At 32.3% G+C, this 14,830-nt stretch overlaps 1 protein-coding gene across 1 annotated transcript in view; it reads right to left on the reverse strand.

Moving 5' to 3' along the window:
* The window catches only part of TGS1 (trimethylguanosine synthase 1), a 54,559-nt gene that overhangs the window by 19,655 nt on the left and 20,074 nt on the right, over window positions 1–14,830 (reverse strand). Inside the window, exons 8-12 of the mRNA XM_051970179.1 lie at window positions 10,164–10,338; window positions 8,316–8,631; window positions 6,277–6,432; window positions 4,931–5,074; window positions 2,284–2,502 (exon numbers count right to left, since the gene is read on the reverse strand). Coding sequence (XP_051826139.1) covers window positions 2,284–2,502; window positions 4,931–5,074; window positions 6,277–6,432; window positions 8,316–8,631; window positions 10,164–10,338 — 1,010 coding nt within the window. The remainder of the gene's footprint in view (window positions 1–2,283; window positions 2,503–4,930; window positions 5,075–6,276; window positions 6,433–8,315; window positions 8,632–10,163; window positions 10,339–14,830) is intronic.

Raw genomic sequence — 14,830 nt, forward strand, 5'->3', positions numbered from 1 at the left:
TAAATAACTGAAATTAATTTCTATTAATTGTTACTTAATTTAGCCAGTGAAAAGACGGTCCCCAATGTAGGACATGAGATGCTTTTAATTTTGAAATTTAATAATAATAATAATTCATGAATAAAGTAAAATCTTACTATAGAAACAGTATCATCTCATTTTAAAAACAAAAATTTCTTCAAAGCCACCAGCATATTTGCTCATCCCTGCATAAATTCAAGTAAAATTTTAAATTTATAACAGTCATAGATTGATATGAGAGGCTCAGTGGATATTAACTGGCACTAGTATTGGAGACTTGCCTCATATATACTTATTATATGATTCTAGGAACATCCCTTAACCTTTGGTTCCCTAGGCAAATTACAAATACCGAAAAGACACTGTATGAATGAAATCATGTCTGCTTCCCAAAACCCCCCAAAAAACTAAGAAAAAGAAGAGAAAAAGTTAATATAAAGAAAAAGTTTCTTTGTAGAACTTTAGTTTATAAAACACCTCTTTTACTTGACAAGGAATTACTTCATTTGATTCTATCACACAGTTATAAATAAAGAGTATAACCATTGCTCTACCAAGAGGCAAAGAGTGATTTAATAGAGAGAATGCTAGGTTTGGGACTTAACAGATATGGGTTCTTATTATGCACTTGACATTTCAAACTTGTGTGACAATGAACAAATCACAACTTCTTGGAACCTCAATTTCCTTACCTGTAAAGGGAATAATGAAACTTGGAATTATCTACCTCACAATGTTGTTGTGATGAAATTGTAAACCTTCATAGGTTACACAAATGTAATTAATAATTATCATAATAAATAAGAAAGCTAAGGTCCAGAAATATTAAGTGCTTTGTGCCAAACAAATTATATTATGTTAGACTGTAGTTGCTTTTGCCTTAGAGTTCTATTTTTTTAAGGTGAGAGGACAATATAGGACTTAACATCCATAATGTCCGTAACCACTTATGTCAAAATTAAACGTTAATATTAAAATACTTACATAATAAAAATACCAAAATTATTCAAAATGCTACCAAAGGCCTGTTCTCAATGTGGCACTAGAATAATTTAAAGACTACAGAAAATTTGAAATTACTTATTAACCTAAATAATAATTTAGAAGGTGTCACAACCAATATTACTATTTAAAAATGGATACGTTACCAGCCCTGAAGTCAGGAGGACGGACCTGAGTTCAAATCTCTCCTCAGACTTAATATTTTCTGGCTATATGACCCTGGGTAAGTCACTTAACCCCAATTGTCTCAGCTTGGGGAGAAAAAAAGGCTATGGGTATATGTGTGTATGCTATGGAAAAAGAACTGGTTCTGGAGTAAAATTCCACCTCTGATATTCATTACTGATGCCTGCTCCCGGTGTGACTATAAGCATGTCACAGGAACTCCCCTGGTCTCAGTTTCTCATTAATAAAATGAGAGGGAAGGGGGAAAAAGTAGATGAAAAGGCCTTAAATAAATGACTATCAGTGACTACTCCTTTGCTCACCTATTGTCTACGAAGAATAAAAGTACCAACATCCTCTAAGAGGCCAAAAAAAGTTTTCCTGTTTATGAAATAAGGCTACCTAATCTATTCCTTATTTCATATATGAGAAAACTGATGCCCGGAATAAGTAACTTGGTCACCTAAAGAGTAGGTGGTAAACCAAGGACCCCTGGTTCCAAATCTATTATCTTCACAGAGAGCTTGCTGTTATATCACCAGACAAGTACAAAGCAAGTGAGTCACGCTGGGTTATTAAGTCTATGAAGCACTGTGGCAGGAGTTACTAGGTTGTATTGATGGATTCCATGGGAAGCTAGAATTTCCAATGACAAGAACCTTGAATTTCTGTGGTTTAATCTGTCAAAGGTGAGGGATATCACCTATAAATAGTGCAACCAAAAAAAGGATACAAATTTGGAGCTAAAGGACCTGTTTGAAATCATACCTCTGCCATTCACTATGTGTAACTTGTGGACTTCAATTGTCACTTATAAATTGTAGGGGCTGGATTAGAGAAGCACTGAAGTTCTTTTCAGCTCAAAATCTATGCCCCTATGAACAGGCAGCATCAATAGCTTCAAAAAATGTATTATAGCTTCATTTGTTCCATTCCATTTAGGCAAAAACAAAACAAAACCAAAAAATCCAAACAAGTATACAACAAATATCACAGAGAAAACTTGACACCTTTCTCCCAACACATCTTAGCAATAAAATGTCAACATTTATCACCATTTGCAAGTTAAAATCACAACAAAGATTTAGAAAGGATATCCATCTGGAGACATCATGGTTCTAATATCAAAGGTTTCTGCAGTAGCATAGTCAGGCCCTCCCCAAGGAGGACTGAGAAATACGACGTCTGCCTTTAAATCTGAGGCCAACAGCATGAAGTCTCCACAGATGAACTCTATCTTATCTGCGACTCCATATACTTCTGCATTGTTATGAGCAAGATCAATTTTAGTTGGATCAATATCAATGGCAATCACTGGAAAAAATATAAAACAAAAATGAGTTGATTTTATGAGCCTGGTGAGGTGACATTTTATTTCTGCAATGATCTGAATGAATCCTTTATGAGATTCTTATAGAATAAAAGAAAATTTTGCTTATGGTTAGATTATTCAGTTATTTTAAAGTAAGAACTGTTTGAAAGCAGTAGAGATAGTAAGCACTGATTTTGGCCTGTGAATAAAGTGCTGACAAATGCTAAACACTGAATCTCTACTGAAATACTGAAAATTATAGCCATGTGCGAAGTCTTCCTAAATACACAAATAGATGAATGTAAATAAATGTGTGTTTATGTTGTTTAGACAGTTCTCTGAATAAGAAACATACTGGCATAAATGCAAAAGGTATTTTCACACTACTTACTTATACACAAAACATAATTTTTCTTCAAATGCTTCCAATACCCTAGAAATTCAGCATATTCTTTTACTGGGGGGAAGAAGGAGAGAAGAACAAGATGGATAGACAAGCTCTCCTTAGATCTTTATTCTTCACACAAAACAGTGTTACTAGTGCTACTACAAAGTATTAAACTACCCTGAAATTACATTCACTAATTATCCTTTTTCCCCATTCACTTTGATACCAGGAGATGGAATATTAAGAATAGGATTTGGATAATTCTTTTCTCAGATGTCTTGGCTTTTTTTTTTTTTTTTTTTTTTAATTTCTCATGATGTAGGCCATCATTACACCTGCTCAGCTTATGCTAAAATGAATGGTCTGTAAATATACATCTGTCTAACTGGCTGATATGAAGCTGACACTGAACATGTACAAGGTGATATACAAGGTGAGAAAGATATTCAACTTATATAAAAGTACTATCTCTTATATGGAATGTTTCTAAAATACCTATGAAAACAATTCTCAATTTGCCATCTTTGCTAGATGTTTCAGCAGGAATCAAGAGAAACTTAGTTTTCTTTTGGATTGAACAATGAGTAGGGAAACAAAATTTTATGTCCAGAAGCTACCATTCTGACAGGGATAAAAGTGACTTTAGCTGAGCTACTGAGGAAATCATTTAAAACCATTGAAAGGTAATACTTAAAAGCATAGGAGTAAAAAGAAAAATTAAAAAAAAAAAGCATAGGAGAATTATAAGTCTTCTGGTACTGGTACCAGGAGTACTGGTAAGGTTTTTACACAAAGACATCAGGTTAGTTTTATACTTATAATGTCATAGGCATTAAAATTAGGTACTGGCTTTATGAAGAGTCTAGGAAAAAAATAGAGAATACAAACTGGAGTATAGAAATCTCAAGAAGAGCAGAAAAAGGGAATGTGTGTCCAGTCTTTTGAACAGACCATAGGCAAGCTTTATGAGTCTTAGCAAATCATTCTGAGCTATGAAAACCTTTTTAAAACTGGATTTTCACTTCAGTAATCTGTATTGGTGTGAAATTGCAAAGTGGAAAGACTGTTGGCCTTAGAGTCAGGAAGATTTAAGTTAGACTCATGCCTCACTTAGTGTGTGATCCTGGGAAAGTCACTTATTCTCTCTCAGGCTGAGATTCCTCATCTATAAAATGGGGAGAAGAGCACTTGTCCCACAAGGTTGTTGTAAGGATCAAGAAAAACTGTTAAAAAGTGTTTTGCAATCTTCAGTGTCATGTAAATGCTAATTAATATTATTAAACTTCAGCATCCCTGCATTGAGAAGAAATGACAAAGAACTTGGGTGTACCAAGATCCCCTCTTTTTCCAGGAATCTTGGTCAGATCATGGTGATTGTGATAACTAAGATCTCAACAGAAACACCTCCATTCATGATTGAGATTCAGGGATGCCCTTTGCATGAAATCCTCCTTCCCTTATTACTCCTGCTTCCCAAAGCCTCTTCCGTGACCTGTCTTATTTTAGGTTTTAAAAGCCATCCCTTGTGTGAATGAAAGACAAGATAACAAAAGCCTATTGCTTTATACACTATTGGTTTGACTCCCTTATGAAATCCCATCTAAGTCTTCTTATTGCTTTACAGAGACATGAGACAATTAACAAATATTTTCCTAGCTATGCTACTATCTATCCTTTATAAAACCACCTAAACTTAATAAACATTTAAGGCGGTTCATCTTTTGCTTAAATAACAAAGTATTGTTTTAAACAAACTATTTTTTTGTGTCAAGGATGAATGATCATGCTTTGCATGAATGCAACTTTTAAGACACTGAATTTCTGAATAATAATATTTTATTATACTTAGATTCTACAAAGCATCTGGTAGCAACATGGCTTTTTTGGTTAAAAGTGGTTGCAAATATTTTTACTGTTTAAAAATATGCTTCACTGTTAGCATTGCAGACTAACACATGAGACAAAGAGTAAAAAAAGCTGCCTACATTTGAACTGTTTGCAGCAAACACACAGAGATGGTTTTCTGTCTAGTAATTAGTTACCTCTTTTTCCTGTTAAGGCAAACTGAATGGCATTGCCTCCAACTCCACAAAATGCATCCACTATAATGTCACAGTTGAAGGACAGCTGGACACGCCCAGCAATGTGTTCAGCAATCTTCTCAGGTGTAACTGAAAACCAGCCCTCTAAAGGGGAAAAATAGTTCTTGTCAAGTTGTGCAAAACAACAAGAAAACCAGTGAAGCATAAGCATACAGTTAAAAATAACTTCACAAAGTATGAATTTTGTGATGAATTACTGTAAGACGCAGAGTACTGAGAAGACATTTAAATGGAAAAAACTCAAAGCCAAATGAAATAAGTTATAGTTATCAAGGTCTGGGCTGGAATTCAATTTTTCTGAGTTTCAGATTTGCATTTTATTTTTACGTTTACAGAATCTTTTAAATTTCTTGTTTTGCAGTGACACTATCAGCTTTATAAACAGAGTAATCAATTCCTACAAAACCACCCTTTTAACATATAAACTTTCCTCCTCAATATCTCCTCTCCCATACCACAAACACACAGCCTCAAAGTCACTGCTAAGAGGATTTGGGACTTTTTAGGAAACTTCTATAAATAAAACATTTATTTTGATACCTGTGATTTCTGAAGGGGTGTGTGTGTGTGTGTGTGTGTGTGTGTGTGTGTGTGTATGTATAGATAGCTCTATCTATCTATATATCTCTGATCCTAAAACAATTTCTTATTTAGACAGAAAACAAGCTACAATTTTTAGGTAATAAACATTCAAGTGCACAATAATTTGCTTGACTGCTCAGGGTTATGATGGAAGTCATCAAGTTTTGAACTCAACATTTTCAGTGTTTAGTTAACTAGGTACCAGCAAAAAGAGGCAATGACAGGGTAGCTGAAGTGATGGACTTAGAGTCAAGAACAACTGGGTTTAAGTCTTGCCTTTGATAATCATAGCTCTATGAACTAATACTTCTTAATCTTTCCCTCAATCATGCAAATGACTGTTGTCAAGCAATTCTCACATTGGTTATGGGAGTTTTCCTCATTCCAAAGAAATCACAGGTCCAGAACAAAAAAGAACAAAATAGAAGGTGAGGATGATCATATGTTCTATTTAATGTCATTGTATTTTGTTAAAAACATAATAGGGGCAGCTAGAATGGTACAGTGGCTGTGAAGTCAGGAGAACTTGAGTTCAAATCCAGCCTCAAACACTTAATACTTCTTAGCTGTGTGACCCTGGGCAAGTCACTTAACCTCAAATGCCTCACCAAAAACAAAACAGAAACAACATTGTAAATAAATGATACAATAAAGTAAACCATCAATCTGAATCTTTACATTTTATCAATTCATCATTACTTTACCTTTGTCCAATTTGATCCCATCATCAAAACGTGAGAATAATCTATATCGTTGTGCCCAATACTTGGCCAGCTCAGGAACAGCAGCAATCTCTGGAGGAAGGGGATTTTGAGTTTTGTTCTTTTTCTTGCTTTTCTTTTTCTTCTTCTTTGCTTCAACTATAGCAAAATTATCCACAATATTAAAAAAAATTCAAAAAGGCCATTTATGACAAATATAGCACATGAGAACAATCCAAAGTAATAGAACAAAAGTATCTTTATTATATTACTGTTTATAAAAAATAAAATCTGCTTTCCTTAACTAACTTAAGGCAAATTAATTCTCTCCTTGGTTATCTTGAATAAACAACATGTGTATTTGTATGATTTTGTATCTTTTGTAAAGTTTTTGTGGGAGGACATAGATAAGGCATCGTAGGGAAGGAATGTATATTGCTAAACAGATTTTTTTTTTTTTTTTGGTATTCCTAGTGTTGGAAAGCTTAGCATAGAGAGCTCAGCATGATTAGCTGAGCAGTGAACTGATCTAACATTTCTGAAATGAAACTAAACTAAAATGATTGAAATGTTCACATCTTCTGATGAGAGATTCCACTTCTAGGCATATACTCTATCTTCAGCATGGTGCCTGCTACATATAGGAGGTATTTCATAAATGCTTGGTGACATGACTTGATTACTGAGGTCAAAAACAGAAACAAACAAAATATAGTCAAAGCTAACCTTTCATGACAGTAAAGAACTACCCATTATTTGGGGAAAGTCTAGGCAAAACATAGCCATGATTATAATGGAGAATACATCATAAAAACATAAAAATATTAAAAAATCAGAACAGCAAATTTAGATTTATATGAACTGATACAAAGCAATGTAAAATAGAATCAGGTAAACAACATACATAATTATTGTCAAAATGTAGATGGAACAAATAATCAGACTGTTGTTATATATAATTATAACAACAGAGTTAGCTTTAGAGCTGAATCAAGAAATTCTTGAAATGCAGAGGTAGAAAACTATGGATAAAGCACACTGCTAACTGAAGCCCTACTTTTTTTTTTCCTCTCCTTGTTTTTCTTCTTTAAAATAATTTCTTAAAAAAACTAAACTTTCACAAATAGGAAAAAAAAAAAAAAAGCATGACAGATTTTACTATTTGCCAGTGTTACCATTTTCATTTGTCCCAAAGAAGGCTTAGTGAAGACTACAGAGTAACAATTCTTACCAACATCAGCTAATAAGCATCTATTTTCACTTTTTCCCCTCATTTTTTTTAAATAAAGAAAACCAAAAAGGCAGTGATCCTGCTGGAGCTTTATCCATATTATGTTGATCTAACTATAGCTTTCCCTATTGCCTCCATGATCAAATACAAAATCCTGTTTGGCATTCAAAGTCCTTTAAAATCTAGTTCCCTCTTATCTTTGCAGTCTTCTAACCATTACATACTTCTTGATCAAATGACAATGGCCTCCTTGCTGTTCCACATATATCTTTCCTCAGCTCTGGGATGTTTTCTCTGCTTGTCTTCCATACCTAGAATGCTCTTCCTCCTTATTATCTCTGCCTACTGGCTTTTTTTAGTTCCAAATAAAATCTTTTTAAAGGAAGCTTTCTTAATTCTAAAGTCTTCCCTCTTTCAATTATTTCCTATGTATCCTCTGTATAACTTGTTTGTGTATTTCTTTGCCTTTTATCTCCCCTATTAGACTGTAAGCTCCTTGAGGGAAGGGATTCTCTTTGATTCTTTTTATATCTCCAAAGCTGAGTACAGTGCCTAGAATATAGTCGACACTCAATAAATGCTTACTGATTGATAAGTTGCTACCAAAAAAAAAGTGAATATTAGGGAAATATGTTTGTCTTAAGTATTTTATCCACCTCCAATACTCAAACACAAAGAAGAGATAATCCATGGCTTATGTTATGAACTGTGCTGGTGCAAGGAGTACCCACATGAATGAAAATATCAGTTCTTGGGATAGCACAGTAAAATATTTACTAAATCTATTACAAACGAGTATATTTGTTCTTACCATCTGTTTCTACTTGCAGATAATCTGGAATATCTAGAGTAATCAGTTGCCTTTCAGAAACACATTTCTGTTCTGTTACAGTTGTTTTGTTGTCTTCTTTATTTTTTTCCATTTCAAATTCATTGTTTGAAGAAGATACATCACACTTTTCAGGTTCCAGATTACTGATCTCAAAAGGGTCATCATATTTTTTTTTAACAGATCTTTCTTGTTCTTCTGAATCACTGCTTGTACAAGTCTCTTGTGCATCATCTTGAGGGTCCTGTGATGGTATCTCCTCCACTGGTTCATTAACCCATTTGAGGAATTTTTCCACCTGCAATTTTGTCACAAACATACTATAAAGATATAATTACAGTAATTCAACCATACATAGAACATTTTATTTTTCATTACTGATATTTGAATTGCCCACTATAGTAAAGAATTCTAAAATGAATATTTAAAGACAAGTGAACACCAATTCATACAACAATCCACTGAAGCAATTCTGAGTAACCTTGAACCCACTGTGACTCATTACAGATCTCTAGTTGCTAAATCTGAGTTGCTAAAATGGCTTATTATGAAGAAAACTGACTATAGAGTAATTATATAGCGCCATCTTGCTTCTTATTGGTACACAAGGATGTGACAGGAAGATCTGGACATCTAAGGGTTTTTTTTTCCCCTCCCCTTAAAGACATGTAACAGTTTTATTGCCCATCAACAGCCTGGTTTCCAATCCTATCCACTTCTACCCCATCCTTCACCCCAGATCTTCAGGGATATCATCCCTATGCATAAGAGGCCAGTGATCACCACCAATTAATGACCAGCTCACTAAGTGCAGGACAGGCAAACCAGCAAGGGATGAAGAAGGAAGCAGACAAGTCAAACCACTGCCATCATTTTAACTACTACCTTCCCTGAGGTCCCAATGGAAATAGCACAGGACTCTGAGCCCAGCACTACTCCTACAGCAATCATACAGGGAAAAGTCCCTGTGGAGATGCGATCTGAAAACTGCTTTGGCAGACCCATCAGCCCATTTCCTCAGAAGCCATAGTTATTGAAGACCAAGGAAATAAAGTTCTTATTAACACAGTCCTTGGTACTTAAATGATTCTATATCATAAGGAAATAAGGTTTTAATTTTAAAACATTATTAAAGATGCATTATAAATCATTAACGATCTTTCTATCTAAAATGTAGCCTCCTATATGAGCTGTCTTTTCTATTAGATTAATAATTCCTAAAGAACAAAGAATGGCTCAACCTTTCCACAAGTATTTTGAGTGCTTACTAAATGGTTTTATATTCATTCGTTCATCCTAGAAAGAAATGATGTAAAATGTCTTACTATCAAAGATAATATGACAAAATTTGGGTATTTCATGTAATCTCTTGTAATCACTTATGCAGCTACATATTTCCTGGTATAATGGAAGCAGGGATAAAGCATTGCATCCACAACGCCTAACACAGTGCTGGCATATGGTAGGTTAACTAATAATAAATGCTTATTGACTGATTTAAAAAATGAAATCAGTGATATGGTAAGTTAAATGAGTACTGGTTTCTAGAAACTAATAAAAGACAAGGTAAGGTAAACTCTTTTAAGTCTCAAGCTCAGAATTTATCTCTTTTTACAAGACTATTATCACTGACAGTTGGATTAATCTTCCTAATAGCAAACAAGTCAGACTGAACATAGGGGAAACAAAACAAAAAACTGGGAATAAATTACTCAAAAGATGTCCTGGACCAACCCACACATTAAGATGCAAAACACCTTTTATAGAAATAAAGAAAGTCTAAATAACTGGATAGATAATCTAGCTGTATAAATCACAATTTAGTTATACCTTACTCAAAGTCTTACTCTTCCGGGAAGACGATCTTTCTGACTCTTCAGGAAAGAAGATATGTTTGTTTTTTGCATTTACTTGTCTGCGCATGTCTAGAAATTGTGTTTTATGTTTCACATCTTTCTGTATGTACTTAACTTTTCGACGACTAAAATTTGAAATTCCACCATATCTGCAAATAAAAATCAGGACATTAGCTGGTTAAGAGTTTATATTAAGACATAATACATAGGAACTATTTAACTAAAAACTTTTTTTCTATCGGCATTTTTCTTATAGCTAACATTTGTCATATTTTAATATTTCCAAAGCCCTTTAAATATTGTATCTCATTTTACCAGAAGTAGCAGTTTTGTTTTTTATTCTTGTTTTTTAAATAAGACAATACCTAAAAATATTAAAAATGCAAACAAGACTCATTGGTTTCAATTTGTTTTTAAGGTCCAGTTTGTTGATTAAAAAAAAAAAAGTAAAATTAAATATGCAAGTTGGAATATTAATAATACCTAGAACTAAGCTGGAGGACTAATCATGGCCCTTAAAAAAAAAAAAAAAAGGTGCAATCAAAATATCAAAACTCATTAACAGCAAAATTCTACAGTTCTTTAGTGTAAAGACATATTTAAACATTTTGCCCTATAGCACCAATATTCAAATCTGGTTTCGCAAAAACCCAGGAAGTTATCAAGTTGTTACAAAATTCTTCAAGTAAAATTAATCTTATGTCACAAAACAGATGTAGTAAATTTCCATTCATCCAAAATATTTGAGATTTTGCTTTTCTCTGGTCTTTCCTCCCCTAAATGATCAATTCTCTGAAATTCTAGGATATCTTGAATCCTCTAATCCTAGAATACCAATATACTTATTTTAACACTTCTAAGAAAAGATCATTATTTTATTTATCACTGCTCCACGTGTTATCTTAAAATTTCTTTAAGACCATAATAGAGGTCAAAACACAAATCATACATTCAATAAATACATGCTAACTGATTTCAGCTAATTTGAACCTTCTATATATTACAGTGATTTAATGTAGACTACCATTTCCTTTTCAAAAGTTATTAATAATCAGTTTTATTATTTGGTATCAAATGTTATTAATAATCAGTTTTATTATTTGGTATATATTTATTTTTCCTTTTAAAAAGATATTTTAGAGTTGAGTCATATTCAGACCAAATCAGTTTACTATTATAAAAAAGTTAGAATACAACTCAATAAATTTGACATAAATTATATCTTATGAAACTTAATATTCTGAATTTGGTTAAAGAGCAATTTTAGATTCTGTTGTGAAAAGGTATTCAATTCTTCAAGAGGTTAGTATGATAACAGTAGAAACAGTATTACCTCTGAAATCAGAGGATAAACTAAGTTCAAATTTAGTTTCTACCACTTATAACCTGGTGTGACCCTGGGTAAATCATCTGATTTTTGAGAATTTGTTTCTTTAACTACAAGATGAGGAAGTTGGAATTGATAGATTCTGAGATTCCTCCCAGTTTCAAAGTGATCATCTTAAGTATATGAAATCTGAAATGAGCAGTGACAGACATTATGATAGTAGCTAGAATTTATGTAGTGCTTTACAATTTACAACATGTTTTTGAAATGTTATCTCATTTGATCCTCATAACAACCTTAGGAGGATTACTCCCATTGAATGGGACCATGCTAAAGAAAAGACCTCTGAAAAGAGACCATGCTGACATAACCTCCACCTCTGAAAAAAAAACTTTACTACGAGACCAAGCAAATAAATAATTTAGCACATGTAACTATTTAAACTATATAGCAATGTTGCACAATTTTCAAGTAAAAAAAAATTTCATCCTTAATTATCTTGTTATAACAAATCAGAATATATCTCTACAAACAATACCAAAAAAATTGTAAAAATTTATTATGTAGTGTTCTTTAAAATAAGAAGCCTGTATGCCTTAGCTTTAACAAGGCAGTACCATGATTTTATTTAATCAGAGTTTTGCTACTATTGCAATAGTTTTCCTTTACTTCATTCTTTGCTTCACTGCATAATATGTCACTATATTTATTTGCAATCTTCCTAATTTATGATATTCTATTTCCAATTGTAAATGAAGGATCTGATTTCATCAGTGTGGGATAATGTGTTAGCAGATTAAAACCCATAAATATTCGAATAGATATGTTCTAAACAATTGTTTATATTGAAGATTTTTGTGGCCTTTTAATCATTCTCTAAGTAGGTATTGCTGGTATCACCACCCTCATTTTACACATAAGGAAACTAAGAATCAGAAGTAATTCACCTATAATAGAACTATTATGTAGCCAAGGTGGGAACTGAACCCAGATATTTCTCATTCCTATTCAAACACTCAGCTCACTTATTATCCAGAGAAATATTCATTCTTGCCTACTCTTTGCTAATTCCTTTTTTTTTTTTTTTTGGCCTTGGTGCTATCGCTATTATTTCAAGAAACAATGAAGACAATTGGTATTTTTTAGTTTAGTCATCACATTAGTTCCTAGTATTTCTCCGATATTGCTAGTTTTTAATTTTAGAAAGATATCTTGTAATGCATTGCAAAGGTCCTTCTATTCATATACTTTTCAATGTTAATGAGTATTGTAAGTTATTGAAAACTTTAAATGTATTTACTGACATCATCAAATAATGTTATTGCTTTGAATACATGTCAAAACTTTGACATTCTTGGTAAAAATCCAACTTATTTTTTTTCTGGTAAAACCTGTTTACCAGAATACTGGTTTATAGATAGTTCTTAGTTGCTAATAAGATTTTTCCCAATCAGTGTAACTTTATTGTTCTTCATCAATCTCAACTCTATTTAGTTTTATAGTAACATAACAATAATTATATCAAATTTTCTTTATTTCCTTTCCCTTTAGTGTAATTAGTTCTTTTTTGGTAATGTTGGTCTCTTCTTTAGTTAACTAATCTAATAATTTCAAATTTTTGGTCTTGAAAAATCAACTTTTTCCTTAATTTACTTTGCCTCTTAATGATAAACCATTTCCCTTTTACTAATATGTGTTTAAAGATATTAATTTACACAAGATCATTGTGTTAGTCACATTCATTCCATCAATTTTGGTAAACTATATCATTTTGATCATTGTTAATTGTTTTTTAGTCTTTCCATATTTGGTCTTTCTTCATATTTGCACACATTATTATTTATCATTTTAAAGTTCTATAAAAGTATGCATGTTTAGTTTATATTTATTACTATTTTTATTGTATTGTGGAATGTAAAACAAGTATTTTAAGATTTGTGCCTTCCTTTAGATGAATTGTTTATGTCCTAGAGATATCATTTATTTTGACTGATAGGAGAAAAAAGCAAAATCTCTAAGAGTCAAATCAACTGTTTTCATATAAAGCTTGTCAAATCATATTTTTTCAACATTTCCTTTAAATCTGTAAGTTCCTCCTTGTTTTTCAGTTTTAGTTGTCAATTTGAATAACAATATCAGACCAAGAATCCCTTACTCCTCGTGTTTTTGTTTTTTTTTATAATGTGAAAAATTTTTTAAACAATTAAGCTTTTCCTTTAAATACTTAGTTATTAAGTCATTTGGTACATATATATTTTATACTTGCAGTTCTGTTTATGTCACTAAGGAGTATGATATAGTTTACCAATTTCAAAACTATTTTCACTTCAGTATTACTATAAAAATTAGTATAACTCCTTTGTAGAAAGATGAAGCAAATCAATTTTACTCCATTCTCTTGTTTTAGATGTATAGTTTTATATATACTTTAGGTGTGTTTCCTTTTAATAACAATGCTAAATTTTATTTTCTAATCTATTTTGGAACCAGCTTCTTTTATAGAGATAAATTAAATCCATTTATATTCAAGTTGTAATTTTTGTTTGGGTTTCACTATAATACTTGTTACATAGTTGTGCTTTTTTCTTTTTTTTTTTAACCAGTCTAAGATTAACAGAACAGTATAAATTCTTGACTATGTATTTTACTGTTTCTCCCATCAGATTAGTAAAAGAAAAACAATGATCCTGAGATCGTTCTCAAAACTTTTTGCCTTTCGTTAATTCTGTAGCACTGATTGTACCTTATAACAGCTCATTCCATTCCATCATTTTTATCTGCAGTACCCACATTAATTATGTAATTACTTTTGTACCTTTCTTCGAAAGTATTTCCCTAAAATGGAGTTTTCTCACTCAATTCCTAGCCACTAATTTCAAGTGTCCTTAAAAGGTGGAACATCAAATCAACAATAGCCTATCTATACTTCCCAATATGTAAAAAGAAACTTATCTTCTAGGATAAGCAAAGTTTCTCAGTTCCCAATCCTAATCAGACCACTTTGAGGGGGACTGGTTTCAGTTTGAGGATGGTAATAAACTGGAGATCCTCCAAAGGAAAGCAGTTAGGGAAAGGCTTAACTACTTTTAACACAGAATAGGTTAAAGGAACTTTGAATGTTTAGCCTGAAAAGGACACTTTATGAAAAATTTCATATATTTGAAGAACTATCATGTAGAAAAGGGAGAGTTTTTCACAGGGCAGAACTAGGAACAATCAATGTAAATTACAAAAACATTAACACAAAAAAAACTACCTCATAATTGGAGCTGTCAAAAATGAAATGGGCTGCCTGGACAGAGGGTAAATTCTCC

The sequence above is a fragment of the Antechinus flavipes genome, chromosome 1 (genome assembly GCF_016432865.1).
Source record: "Antechinus flavipes isolate AdamAnt ecotype Samford, QLD, Australia chromosome 1, AdamAnt_v2, whole genome shotgun sequence".
NCBI lineage: Eukaryota > Metazoa > Chordata > Mammalia > Dasyuromorphia > Dasyuridae > Antechinus > Antechinus flavipes.